Source organism: Equus quagga, chromosome 2, assembly GCF_021613505.1.
Source record: "Equus quagga isolate Etosha38 chromosome 2, UCLA_HA_Equagga_1.0, whole genome shotgun sequence".
In the NCBI taxonomy this organism is placed as follows: Eukaryota; Metazoa; Chordata; class Mammalia; order Perissodactyla; family Equidae; genus Equus; species Equus quagga.
Genome location: NC_060268.1, coordinates 110,772,479 through 110,787,539, shown reverse-complemented (window position 1 = coordinate 110,787,539; position 15,061 = coordinate 110,772,479). Strand labels below are relative to the sequence as shown.

At 41.9% G+C, this 15,061-nt stretch overlaps 1 protein-coding gene across 1 annotated transcript in view; it reads right to left on the bottom strand.

Moving 5' to 3' along the window:
- Positions 1-15,061, bottom strand: part of ACTN2 (actinin alpha 2) — a 66,302-nt gene that overhangs the window by 33,560 nt on the left and 17,681 nt on the right. Inside the window, exons 2-5 of the mRNA XM_046653648.1 lie at positions 7,658-7,772; positions 6,600-6,719; positions 5,732-5,818; positions 1,465-1,552 (exon numbers count right to left, since the gene is read on the bottom strand). Of these exons, the coding sequence (XP_046509604.1) occupies positions 1,465-1,552; positions 5,732-5,818; positions 6,600-6,719; positions 7,658-7,772 (410 nt within the window). The remainder of the gene's footprint in view (positions 1-1,464; positions 1,553-5,731; positions 5,819-6,599; positions 6,720-7,657; positions 7,773-15,061) is intronic.

Here is a 15,061-nt window from a genome sequence, read left to right as displayed (position 1 = left end):
CCTCCCCGTCCCCTGCCCCAGGCTGGTTCTGTGCTGGGAGAACGGGCAGAAGCAGGAGGGAAGATGCCCTCTCTACTGTTGTGCTGCTCTCCTCCTCTGTAAGCGCCCTCCAGGCCCAGATTTCCTTCTCTCTCTCTCCTCCAAGTCTCCATTCTGGAACTTTCCATAGGGTCTGCCCAATAAACATACACAAGGGCATCTTTCCTGAAATGTCCAGGACACATTTTCCTCCAAGGGTTCTAGAACACTGAAAAAGCCACGATTAGCTCGCAGGCGCTCCTCTGTCTTTCTTCCTTAAGGTTATGCTTTTTTTTTTAAAGGGAAAGACATGGAGGTGCCTGAGGGACTTAGCAGGGAGGATCTGGATTTCCAGTCTGCGTCCCCAGAAACACCAGCACTAACTGTCCCTCAGACAACCTCAGGCTATGGGCCTGCCAGCGGTGACCAGCGGGCTACTGAAGCCTGGGAGTGGGGGTTCAGTTCTCCTATGGGTCGGGGGACAAGGAAACACAGGGGCTTCACTATTGAAGAGTGTGGGCCGATCCTGGGCCCGAGGAAGAAAGCAAGCAGGTGCGTGGGAGGCAAATCTGGGCCCCCTGATGTTTAGGCAGAGGGTCCCAGCCCTTTGCAGCTCCTCTCATCCTCCAGGCAGCCCGTTACAGGGACAGACAGGCTTCTCTCTCACCTTTGCACACTCAAGGCCAGCTCAGCACCGGACACTTGGTAGACAGACACTTTAATATCTGTGCACCTAGAACCTCCCCAATTTTTCCTTGTGGCTCATCTTTATCCTTCATTTCTCACCATCCATGGTGGCCGGGGATCCATTTATATTCACAGGTGACCCACCATATAAAGGGTAAAAAACTAAACAAACTTCTACTCACACATAATCATAACAAAAGATCTGCATGAGAAAGAAGACTGAAGCAAGTGACAAAATCACGCTCTCAGATGACAAGCGGTTTCATTCATCCAGTTCCTACAATTTTTCAAACATGATTTTCCTACTTCTCTTGAATTCCATCATACAAAACTGGTGGATGAAGTGTCTTTCCATGCACTACGGAGTGGAGACATCAGGGTGGAGCGAGTCCACGGGAACCTACGGACTCTGCTGCGGTCTCTCCTTCTCACCGAGGAGCCGTTCCCGCCGCCTCTTGCCAGCACGAGGTGAAGCTCGGGAATGCACATTCACTCACCCCCACGTTCTGGAGACCCACTCTGGCACTCACAATATTCACTTCTAAACACAGCACTGTCCTACCAGCACCCCAAACCTTAATCAAACGTTTTGCCCTGAGAGACCCTAAGTGTTAAAAATTCCATAGCCTTAATTCTGCTATATACAAAGAAAGCCCCTGAGGTAGGAGGAGGAAAACACTACTGTAAATAAACGCTGTTCTCCCTACATCTGTGGATTCCAGCGAGAACATAAGGACCCGGGGGCCCCCCGCCGCTCACCTAGTATGGAAGTTCTGAATGTTCACATTTCTATAAGGAGCGGTTTTCCTTTGACACCAAAGCAGCAGACCTTCTTTGGCAGACGTTTCTGTAACGATAACCAAGAAAAAAATGTCCACAAGGAAATATTTGCCACTTAATTCACTCAACTCCTAGTCACTTTCTGAAGAGACCTCCCGGGGGGCCAACAGCCAAAGGCATCATCATCTCTTCTCGTAGTCTCTGCAAGAGACCGGGAGCTGGAACCCTGCTCCCAGTGACTGACTGCTGATGACACTGAGGGACTTGGAAAGGACAACACAGGAGCAACTGTTAAGTTAATGACATAATCAATACAAAACCAGACTTCAGGGCGGTGGGTAGCTTACCCGGTTTAATGAAAAATTTAAAAATGTGTATAGTTTATGACTTAACTAACCAGTCATTCATCTCACTTATGATTTATATTCTTAGGTAAATGGAAATCACAGAGGCCACTATGTCTCAAATTTGTTCCCTTACCCAGTGACTTTTACAACACTTAAAGGCTCTTTATTGGTAAATTTCAAGTTTGGCCATTTGAGCTTTCACCAGGGTAACAAAACAACAATGCTCTGTGGTAGCCATGAAGACGTGCTGGTCAGACGTCCTGCTGCCGGGAGCACAGGACAGCCACTGATGTCCCAGCTGCTACACTCGGAATCCACCCCTGCATTCCCCAAAGGCCATATTTCCTCAGGGCTGCTCCAGCCAAAGACTGAACAAGGGAGGGGCGCTAGACCTGGGCCATTCCTGCCGCATGTGGGACTCCTCTGAGAGCAACCTAGGCGTAAGGACTCCCCATCAGCTGGGCTGAACCAGCCTGAGGACCGCACTGCAGAGCGAGACTCTTCCTCCCCGAGCCCTCCCTGCCCCTTCTCCAGCAGAGACTTAGCGAAGTGCTTTGGCCTGAAGGCTTTCACAGCCATCTCCTGCGCCTCACCCCTCATCCTCCACAGGCGCTTCCTCCAACAAAACTCTCGCACTTCTGTTGTGGACTGAATGTTTGTGTCCCCCCAAAATTCCTATGTTGAACCCTAACCCCCAACGTGGCGGTATTTAGAGATGGAGCCTTAGGGAGGTTAGAGGAGGTCATGAGGATGGGGCCCTCATCATGGGATTAGCCCTTTTAAGAAGAGACAAAAGAATGCCAGCGTGCTGCATATTCTGTCTGTCTGTCTCTCTCTCTGCTATGTGAGCACACAGTGACAAGGTAGCCATCTACCAGCTAAGAAGAAGGTCCTCACCAGAAACCGACTATGCTAGTAGCCTGATCTTGGACTTCCAGCCTCCAGAACTGTGAGAAATAAATTTCTGTTACTTAAGCCACTCAGTGTGTGGTATTCTGTTATGGTGGCCCAAACAGACCAAGACAGCTTCTAATACCATCTTGGCACTTGCTTCTTGGAGGACCCAAAGCTACATACCTCCAAACAGCTCCTCAAAGGGACCTATGCAACCTAGGATTCTGCCTGTATTTAAATGTCAACAATTTAGAAAGCCCATATAAACATGTGGACTCTTAACTAACACTGGGCCCTGGCCTTCCATTTTATTAAAGGCTCAACACTGATTTTTTCAAATCGAAATAAGTCTTCCGTCATTATTTATCTAAAATGTCTGTTCTTGTTCCGACTTTTCTTTGACCCATAACCCAGATGAAATAAACACATCCCCTAAATTTTATGTGCTAAAAGAATATTTGAATGATTCCTGTTCATGTCTCTTATCTAGCAAATTCTTGACAATAAAAAGACTGAAAGTTCTAAGACTTCATTAAAAGATTAATTGGTATAGATGTTGAAATAAGAAACTCCATATCTACTTGTTCTGCTATATACATAACTGCCTACCTTTGGGGTCCTGGCCAATGTTATTAATAAGAAAAAGCACATGAGGAGGAAATAATGTACTGTATTTTATAAAGTTTAAATGAAACTTAGATTAGAAAAGTAAACAGAGGTACAGGAGGTCAAGGAAATCCTATGACTGAAGTTTAGGTTTACAAGATTTACAAATGGAGTTTCACCTAATTTCTATCGGAACATGTCTGAACACTTTTAGGCTATGAATGTCGAACTACGTTTTCTCCTTATTTAACTGGCTATTCTAATCAAAGCTGAGTCTCTCCCACCCCCAAGTCCCTTTTGAAGCTTTCAGTAAAGAGGCCGCAAGCCTGTGTCAATTACGTATGTGACTGTGGTAGGCCCCATGCCCTGCAGGTGTAGGTGAAATCTGAAACATGGCCATTTGGCGCACACATACGTCCACACACCAAACCCTGATTGAGGGTATAATAGTAGGGAGTGTCATGTGTCATTCCATCATGAAAAACCACATGACCCACCAAGGAACCCCATCTACTTCCATCTGGACTGCCCTCGTCAACAGACACATTAATCTCTCATTTTCTCTCATGGAACAGACCCACCATTCTGTTGAAGGAGACCGGCTCCTCAAAGAATTCAGTTGTAACAACAATGTCTTTTCCTACATCATATACTTCACTAAGGCAAATTAAGATGATTTTTCTGTAGACTTACAGAAACTAAGTGAGGTTGTTAAGAAATGAATCCATAAAACTAAAAGAAAAATATAAGTTAACAAACTAAAGTTATCTACTGTGTTGGACACTGAAAGATGTCTGCTTGAAGAGATTTAAGTACTTTGCTAATGAAATGACCACTTATGAATGTTTAATTTCTTACTCTTTTGAAAAGTACATTAATGTACCTTTTTATTGTGATGTTTTACAAAATACTGTCATTTGATTACCTTATTTTGGGCACATTAATAATTTAGGTGAAAATCTCTAATGGATTATACCATTCATATCTACCCTTGGAATAGAATTGTTTTAAATTAATATCATCACGAATTTGAAATTTGTAACCAATAAGAAAACAACCTGAGCACAAGTTCCTCTCCATAACATTTGTCAGAAAAGGATTTCCTAGTCCAGCACATGCAGAAGCGTGAACAAAGTTTTTTAAAATAGTATTTGTTCTTTAAAGTTGGTTCAACTGTTTAAACATTTACATTTATAAGTATACAAAATTGATAAAATTGTTACAAATTACTCTTTTTTAATAAAGCAGCAACTTTAAAGAAGCATCTTATTATTTTCCTTAGCATGAAAGGAGTGTACTTTAATAAAAGTACATTGTATGAAAGTTTTCAAATTCAGACTATTCATTAATTCAAGCTGGCTGTCATTCCTGAGCCTGAATTATTGAGGTTTTAGTGTCATTATATCTTACTTTGATTTTTAGACAACATACATGGGGCGTCAGTGCTAGAAGCGGCTAGTCTAAGTGGGTTAGAAACTCCTTCAGGGCAAGTACGGCAGGCCGCATGTCATCTGGTACAACAGGAGGCAAACTGGTGATTTGTAATGTTTGTTCGTAGATTAGTAACTAAAATCACTTTAAAAGACCAGAGTCAGGGGTACTCCGTCCTGAGCAGAATTATAGACAACGCCTCCACCCTGACTACGCTGGTACTTGGTCACGTGTTAGGTGACAAAGCTGGGGGAGGCTGACTGGCTGGACAATTCAGACTGCCCTTACACTCTGCAACTATACGTTTTACGATTGGAGGGCTAAATAAGCAAATTCTAATTTTAAGAATGTCAATTTGACACTTTTCAACAGTACTGAATTTATCAAAATATTTAGGAGTACAGTGGGCGTAAAAGACTAAAGATTATCACCTTCAGTGGTGATGCCAAGGACTAGGGTTCTATTATAATAATGGAACAGTTGTTAGGCCAAAAGATATAAGGACAATAGAGACATTCTGAAAAAAAAAAAAAAAAAGAGGGAGAGAGAAAAGGAAGCGAGGGAGGGAGGACAGACGAACAAACGCTGATTTCAATTGATTATTTTTTTGCACCGGAAAAAAAAGCGTTTCAGCTCTAAGTCTAAAGAATTCTGTTATAGTTGTGACCCTACTAGTTTAATAAGCAATAAAGAAGCTCAAAAAACGCTCATTTTAAAAAGCGACTTCTGTTCTGAACATGTGCTCCTCTTTTCCAAAATGATTCCACCCCCGTGAATGGAACAGCATTGCTGGGGTCTTTTCCCATACAACTATAAAACCTGTGAAAACCAACTCACAGAACTTTTATTCACTCATGCAAATGGCTATTCAAGTTTACAAAATCCTATTCAAATTTTAATTTATAAGCTCAATTTACAAAATACTCTAAATATCTTCATACAATCAGACTTTTAACCATGTCTTTTACCTTCAACTGAAATATCCTGAATAGCAAAGCGAAGGATGATGGTCCAGATCATGCCCAGCGTCATTTTCACATTGCCATCAACAATTTCTTTAAGTAAGAAAAGACAGCAAATTAGTGTAAAGATAACATAATCAGTATATAAATTTTTCCTATAAGTTTCCCATAAGTTTTGACTTCAGAGCTATTGGAAAATATATATATGGAAAGACCAGTTTATGTTTTTTTTATAAGCGTCACTGTGTGTCTAGTTATACACATGGTATTCATAACCAACTGTCTCCAGTTTCAATGAATTCTGAGTTAATAATAAGCACAAATCTTGCATATGTATAATCACTGAGCACAACCCAGGAGTTTCCAAGTTTAAAGACCAGACGAGCTAAGGTTCTAAACAATCAAGTTCAGAGAACACAGGTCCCTCCTGACCCATCCTTCCTCCAGTGCTCCCAGCTGGCAGGTCCGCGGGACTCAGTTGTGTACAACGAGAGGCAGGCTAGTCGTGGCTCCTGCCAGAATCACCAGGACCCCACCCTCCCACAGAGAATGAAGGGGCCACTTCCTTCCTATTAATTAGTTCTTATTAAGAGTCTGTGGGATGTATAAGCTCTTTCTCATTTCTATGATCTGCTTGAAGATGACGGCATTATGTCTGACTCTATTCTCTGAAAATAATCCTAGAGCCTAGTCTCCCACTCCTGGTAGCATTTGCTTTTGTCTCTGTACGCCCAGAGCCTAGTAGAGAGCCTGACATGAGGCGTGGACGGTAAATGGTGGGAGGGAGGGAGGGAAGATTCATCCAGCTGCAGGCCCACACCCCGCTGTGAGGTTGAGGAGGCAGTCAGGGGTATTCCCGTCACATCTCACTCACCTTCAGCCCCGATGGACACCAGTTTCACACCCTTGCTTGCTATGTAATCCAAGGCTTTGTTGACATTAGCAATTTTGTGGAATCGCATTTTCCCTCGGTCAGGTTTGGGCAGCCTTTCCCCTGCCGGATGGAAAAAGAAGAGCATAGACATAGAGAAAATAACCCCTTGATGCAGAATCAAGATGCCAAAATTTGGAGTGTGTGTTTTCCTTAAACAGAAATAGGTATCTGTTTCTTATGTGTCCTCAGCTTCTGTAAATCACAGCACAGAGGGACCACTGACCAAAAACCTCTCAAGATCAAATGGACCAGTGGAGAGCTATATTATTAAGGCCATATGCCTTTCAGATCTGCTGGGAGAGTCCGGTTTTGTCTCCAAGCCAACTCACAAATGAGTAAAGAAAGAAGCTGGTTGGTGTCCCTGGAGCACTCGGAGTTGCTGACTAGCTGTTAGAGGCAGTCAGGGTAGCCTAGTTCAAATCACAGAGGTGGCTGCCAGGGCTCATCTCAGACACCTGATTATGAAAAGATATGGATCAGGGCGGACGTGCCATCATCCTTCCCAGCCACACTGCTTCGAGGGTGATCCATTCTCTAGTGCAAAGTCTAAGCCAGCCAACTGAAATTCAGGGCAAAACATAACCCCTCTGGGATTTTAACCCATGTTTTCAGAGTCATGCTAACATATACATTGGCTTTTTGCACGAAAGATAATTTCTGGAATGTGCACTAACTGGTCTAAGAGTGGAAAGGGCAGTATGGTGGGTAGCCATATAAACGTCATTTTTTCTTCTCTTATTTTGTTTCAAGGTGGGTGGTATAAATATTATTTTAATAAGTCAATTTTAAACAGAATTCACTCTTTTTTTAGAACAGAAAAATAACTCTAGGCAGATGTTCTTTGAAAAGCTTTTCTTTGCCAATAATACCACGTTCTTGCCCAGCCAGGTTCAAATGGAACTCCTGAGGCAGTCATCTTTAAATAGATGCATATCTACTGCTTACACACAGAACAACAGGCTGGGGTATAACACCTATGGAAAATGTTTAAGACCAACCTGAGATGACTTCCAACAGCAGCATGAGCTTAAGGCCATTCCTGAAGTCTTCCTCGATGTTCTCAATCTGGGTGCCAGCTTTCCTCAGGTGGGAGTTACACCAGGCAGTGAAGGTCTGCAACAAGAACCAAACACTCCTTAGCACAGCCCATCAGCAGCCAGACCCCCTCCACACAGACAACACTTCACATCCTGCACATTCTGGGGCGTCCAAGGGACTGGAGCTCCTTGGGCCCTCTAGAGAAAGCAAACAGAATTTGATGAAAAGAATGATTGGAGGCCTAAAAGTAAGATTTTAGTAAAATTTCCTCTTTAGAGACAAAAAATCATTTATTTGGTATACAACCTGAGGAATTTTTGCCTTCAGTTTAAAAAGGTGCCACATTTATATCTATGCCTTCACCTTCTGAAAACCTTTTACTTTGTAGGTAAGATAGACTAAATTAGGATATGCTTACTCCCTGCATACAACAAATATAAGCTTGCTTGCAGAATGGATGAATAATGTTTAAAGAATGTTCAAAATGTCTTACTTTAGAGCAGAGGGTGGGCGGTATTGTGTAGCAGAAAGGAGAAGAGAGGAGGGACCCATAACCACTAATTATCTACACCTAGTTTATCCTGGATAAACAACAGTTTGAAGCTAGTAACTAAACCAATTAAACAAATTCGCAGTACAGCCGATCATTTAAATAATAATAATAATAGTAATCATGACCCCTTACTGGCATATTCCAGATCCTGGGCTAGACCCTGGATTTCAAAGACAATTAGATGCAGCCTGCCCGGGAAGGGCTCACAGTCTAGTCACGGTGACAATTACTAGGGCAAACCGCAGCGGAAAGATGAACTACATATCAAGCGGCATCCAAAGTCATTCGTTTATTTTTCAAGCTTCTTTTAACTCGGCTTCCACTTGTGCACTATTTCCTGCCAAAACCAGATTAGAAATGCTTCTGGCAGCTGCTGGCTAAGAATGCAAACCGTCCCCTTGTCTCGCAACAGCTGCTGGGCTCAAGAACAAAGTGCCCGGCACGTTACACTAGTGGAGACACAAATAGGGTTTGTGCTAGAGATGAGAAAACGAACCCCTCAGAAACAGACTGCTTCCAAGTGAGACGACAAAAAGACAGTTTCCATCAAAATGATATTCCTGGGTAATAAAGACGATTTTAAAATCTCAAATTAAAGTAAAAATCACTTATTTCAAGAACTATGTGATGGTATTAAATTGAGGGCTAAAAGAAAATGGGGCATTTTCTTGGATTTAGAATAATGAATCTGACCCTGAGAGCCTAAACTCATAAGTATTTCTCCTAAAACACAGGTAAACTTTAGTCAGGTCTAAACAGAAGAGATCCTCTAAGCCATATATTCTAGATCTGCACCCAATCACTGTGGTAGCCACTAGCCACAAATGTAAATTAATTAAAATTACAAGACTTAAAAATTTAGTTCCTTAGCTGCATAAGCCACCTTTCAAGTGTTCAAAACTCACATGTGGCTAGTGGCTACTGGACTGGATGGTGCAGACACAGAACATTCCAGCATCACAGAAGGTTCCATTGGACAGTACTCCTCTAGAAAACAAAATTAAGCTAAAGATTATTACAAGAGTCTATTATATATGCATTTATTTATTTAATGTATTTGCTTCTTGAATAGCTAATACATGTCCTTGGTTCAAAATTCAAGTGGTACAAAAGGTTATAAAGTAAAAGGCCTCCCTCTCACTTTTGTTCCCAGTCACCCAGTTCCCTTCCCCAAAGGGAACAAACAGATTTGGTTTCTTCTGTATCCCTTCAATGACATTCTACACAAATATAAATACACAGACACACACACCGTTTTTTGTGTGTTTAAGACAAATCATAGTATATGCATTGTTCCGCACCTGGCTTTTTTCACCCACTTAAAACATATAACCTACAGATCATTCCATACCAGTACAGGTCATTCCTTTTTATGGCTGCATAGTATTCCACTGTAGTGTCTATACTGTACTTTATGTAACTAATTCCCTAAGGATGGACATTTAGGTTGTTTCCAGATAACTAAATTCTCACAGTAAAAAACATCCCAGGCTCCATTTTCAGCAAGCAACACTACTTTAAAAGTGTTTTGGTTTTGTTTTTCTTTTTAACTGACACTACTGAGACTACTCACATAACTAATCTTTTGGGAAAGTCACAAGAGAATAGCATGCTGTGATTTTTAAAAATGGAATTGATAGAGAAAAAATATAATAATACAAAATATTTACAGAGTTCTCTTTATTTACATCTACTTAAAAATGGGCAACAGTGCTGGTGCAAATTACCTTACCTTGTTACCATGTTATTTAAGTCCCTTCATAATAAAAGGATCAGAAGCTCTTCTGGCTATCACCCCAAAGCTGCTCATGAAATCAATGCAAGCTTCCTGACCCCATTATGGAACACTGTGAAAGTCTGTGTGATACCATCTTTTCATAGGTATACATATAATGAAGGTAATTTACCATAGGTAATTATTCGGTAATGCAAATCCAGAGAATGATTTCAATCTAAAAGGTCAATTTATTTAGTTAAGTATAATGAAGTTTCCTTACTTTTAATGAGTATTCCTAACAGCCAATAAAGGTGGTGACTAACCAACTTAAATGAGAAAGAGGATCCCAACAGCTCTGTGATAATAGCTTGCAAAGAGGCCAGTACACTCTGAAAAAGGAATTCATGCTTTATTAGACTGTTTAGTTTTCATTCTATTTACAGTTTTAATTACCATGCCCTACAGAGACTGTTCCTATGCATTTCCCATCGTCCTCTGTTTCTGTGAAAAGCCTGTAATCATCAAGGAGATAGAAACAAAAGCAACAACAGCAGCAACAAAACCCCACACATATACCTGTGCTTCTTTGTGGACCTTCTTGCTGTGTGGTAGCAACATGCATCTTTCCGGTCCACGAAAACCAAATCTTGGAGAACTAAAATGGAATGAAGGTAGTCCACATGATTTTGGAGGCAGCCTCCTTGGGTCAAACCAGATTACCAAGCTCGATGTCCTTTCTTAAGAGAAACGGTGCTCTATGAACTAGACAGAGACCATCATGCAAAGAGGCCAACGTCTCCCCAGCCTACAGCTCAGCTCAGAAGCTGCCCAGTCACATCGGAGGGCCTCCAACCTCCTCTCTTCCTTCCAATTCAAACTTTCCTCTATCTCTCTCCTGGAGAACAGCTCATTCCCTGCTCTTCTACACCTAAAGGTAAATACAAATGCTTTTTGCATCTCGAAAATAGGCACATAAAAAAACTTTCAGAGTCACACGAAGAGAACCAAGATGGGAAACCACAGAACCATCCATCTCCAGAAAGGAAAGGCTGACGTTTCTAGTCCTTTTCCCCTTTCAAAGAAGCTCACAACAAAGCTAAGGGAAGGAGTGTTCAAGTCACAGAAAGAAAAGCCAGAAAAACAGTGACAGTCACTGTCTCACTATGTCTATTCCTTAGACAATGGGAGCAAATATTAGCATCTCTTCCCAAAACATAAAGACTCACAAGTCACTGGACAGGATGGGCAGTCCTGTAAGTGCAGACTGGTCTTCCTGCCCATACGGATCCTTCCTGGTTGCAGGACGGAAGCTCTCCAAGCACAGGGAGCAGCAGCAGACGGCCTGAGGATGAAGGCTGTGTTCCCGTGACTTGCAGTGTTAGGGGTTCATGTGGAAAGTCTGAAGGATACTCAAATCATCAGCAGTCTCTCTTCTGTTATATTTCTGAACATAATCTAGAGGCCTAGAAAATGCTCCTCAACCCCCAAAACATGGTGGTTGAGAAAAATATCAGTTGGAGGAGTTTCCCAGGAATATCTGTTAGCAAGAATTGTAAGCCCCATTCAGTGGTGGGCAACGCCATTCCCTTGTTTGTGAAGAACTTACTAGAAAAGTCCCTAGTTGATAGGAATTATAAGACTATTATATTTCTCAAAATTAAATTATATGATAATCAGCACAGTATGCTTAATGGCAAAAAAGTACTTATGTCCTTATTGAAACGTTGAGATAAGCTTGTGTTAATGAACCCTTTGCATCTGTATTTGGTTTCAAGTTAATTAAGCGTATAGATACAACCACCTACGTTGCAGACTACTCCACTGAGCGAAGGGGAAAAAGGCCTTTTCATCCAAATGAGTAACATCTGTGATTATTAATATAAAACAAGTTCACATCTCTACCTGGAAGAGATTATTACCTGGATATACAGATAAGGACAAAATAATCAATGCTGAGTCTGCCATGGTTCTCTGAGTATGAGTCCATTTCATGCTATCAGTTAATTACTAATTCTTTTAGTAACAAGGTTCTAGGCCTGTGCTGGTTCCTATAAGACTGTCTGTTCAATTTACTATTCCATTTTCTCCAAACAAAAAGTCTGGTAATACAGTATCTATAAATTTCCTTTATTCTTTTTAAACCAGCTTTTTCTTTAACAATAACTACATAAAATACTCATTCCAGATCACATTGTCTGAAATGGAGACTCATTATAGCCATGGGGCTCTTCTGAATGAAAGAGAACAGAGACTACGGATGGCTGGGACATTCAGGCGGAGCCTGCAGCATGCAGCTCGGGGGTAGGCAGCCTGACCAGCTTTTAGCTTTTAAACCTATCAATTACAAAGCAGCAGGTCTGTCAGGTCGAAAACGGTCTGGGGCACTGTCAGCGTGTTCTGATTTTGAGTTTGCACATCGTTTACTTTCCTCAGTGAGTAAAGACATCAAGAGGCTCACTGTGTCGATTCCTGGCCTGCCTCTGTGGGGTGGGACAACCGAGCCCCAGGTAAGCAGGGACAGTGGTCCCTGAGAGGGAGCCAAGAGGACAGGCAGAGCCCAGTCCAGCCTGTAGCTGTGGCCCAAAACTCCGATTCTGTTCCTGACTGTAACACTGTGCGATTGTGTCCTTCATGCCCTCACACTTTCCCAACTATCAAAAAAAGGATAATAATTGTCATGATATTGTTCAAATATGCTGTTCAAAAGGTTATCAAGAGGAGAAGAAATATAGAAACCGGCCTGCCAACAATACCTCTCACAATGGTCTGAACACCCTCTCACGTAAAACCACTAAAAACCCCAACTCTCTTAGGTTGATTTTCTAAAAATGCTCCATTTATTTTTCTATTTACAATAATCACTTTAATAATGTTTTCTTTTCCACTTCACAAATTCTCAGTTTGCCATGATTCCTTCTCATTGCTTTCCTGGTCCTTTTTAAATACTGGAAAAGTAAGTGGGCTCTAGAATACTGCACCCAGTGGTAAAATCTCTGGCTAAGGTCAGAGGGGAGGGTCAGAGCTGTTTCTCTGAAGTAACTGTGGTTTCAGCTCTAGCATTTAAGGAAGGAGTCACTGCCTTTATTAGAGGCAGGCGGCCGCCTCCTCTGAGAGGGCAGAAATGGCCACAAGGTGCAGGGCCGGCAGAAGCAGAGCACGCTCGTTCACCACAAATCTTCACCGTCCCCTCAGCTGGGAAGCCCCTGATCCGCACATCACGGGGGGACTGCACTGGGTGATCCTCACAAATGCTATGATGCCCCAACAGCGGGCCACTTCAGAATCACATCAGACATCAGCAGCATGATCTTAAATTTAAATATTCACTCAATCATCTTTTAGAAACATTTTTTAAAAAGTCTCCAGACCCAGAAATCACTCAAAGTGGTGAATGACTCTTCAGCACAGAGAACACTGAATAGTCACCTGATCTTGAAAAACTTCCAAACCCTCAAGGTCGCCAAAGGCTCAGGTACACCTTTCAACTACTCACACAACATTTAAAAAACTTAATTCAAGCAAGAAGGATGTAAGTAGAAGAGCGTTAATTCTAAGGATCTTACATGTACTACAATCAACTACCAGATGTCTTGGAAGTTCATGTGGAGCCCTAATATTCTCATAACTTGCATAACCAGGCATCTAACTACACAGTGAGCAGCCCTTTTATTCTCCACCCACAAATTTCTACTTAGTCTCCAAGATCCTGCTAGATAACATGGCATGCGACAGCTCAGTTTAGCAATCCCTGAAAAACAGCAGCCCTAAAATCAGACACTTGGGTCTGTGACCAGCTCAGTGTCTGACGTGGGTAAGTCAGCTCACCTCTCCTGTTCTTTATTTCTCCCCCTCTAGGAATGCACATTAATCTCACTCAACTAGTTGGCTGTGCAGTATGATGAATTCCAAGAGACTGGAAAATATTTCACAAATATAAACACCACTGAAACACAAAAGAACAGTAGTCAGTGATGGCAATTCAAAAACACTAGGGGTGCTTTGGGGTTTAAACTGAAAGGGAATTAAGTCATTGCAGAGAAAAATAAAGACAGCCTGAAGTCACGACTGAAGTCTACTTGAGCACAGGAAATGTTCCATTTCCAATAACTAAGCACAAACATGCTGTTGCTTAGCATATTTCATAGACTGCGGCTGTACAGTCAGAAAAGGGATGCAAGAGGCTCTGTGATCCAAGGATCCAGAATGATGCCAGGTCTTCTTTTCCTGATTTATCGCAAGTACTCACACCACTGTTCAGAGAACAAAGAACATCATTAGCATATCTTAACTTCCTCAAGGTACAACGTGCTCAGAACATTAGTTTTTGCCAATGGGGGTAAAAATATTATGCCTATGCACTTTGTAAAAAACTTATTCCTAAGCAACGATGACTATAAAGGGCGACATTCGAATCAGGACTTGGTTCATAACGTACCAGGCACAGAGAGCCTTAAAATTAACTCGCGTAAAAAGGCAAATCCCATCACATTCCATTGCAAATGGAAGGCTCACAACTGGTTTCCCAGGCTTTTATATGCCTGCAAGCATACATATTATGAATCAAAGAACCAAAAATGAATACAGTAGCCTCTCATCTGCCTTATTCACCCTTGAGTCACCTGAAGAACCCAGCACTGAGGAGGTGCACCTGCATTCACACATACAGAGCCAGTACCTACGCAAATTCTCAATACTTCAAGTTTTAACTGTGACAATTTCAGGCATAAATAAATTGGAAATCAATAGTCCCAAAATACTGCTTTCAACTTGAGTTCCAGGAATACTCATAAATACCAATTTATTTGCTCAAAGACAAAGTAAGAGAAAAAAAAAGAGGTAGCCTTTTTCTGTTGATTCGCCCCCAATAAATTCTGCCTAAATGCAGGATTTAGGATCTCTTTCTATCCAATGTTAGAAGACCTAACAATCTCAAATTAAAGGGTAGGAAAGCCACAAACAACTCAAGTGGGGTTGTCACCATTAAAATCCTCTTAAGGACTTGGTGGGGAAGCAGGAAAAACACTGTCAGACATACCTGGTGTGAGATACCACCAACTGAACATTCTAAAAATGCCGGTCAAAGTGACAGAGAAA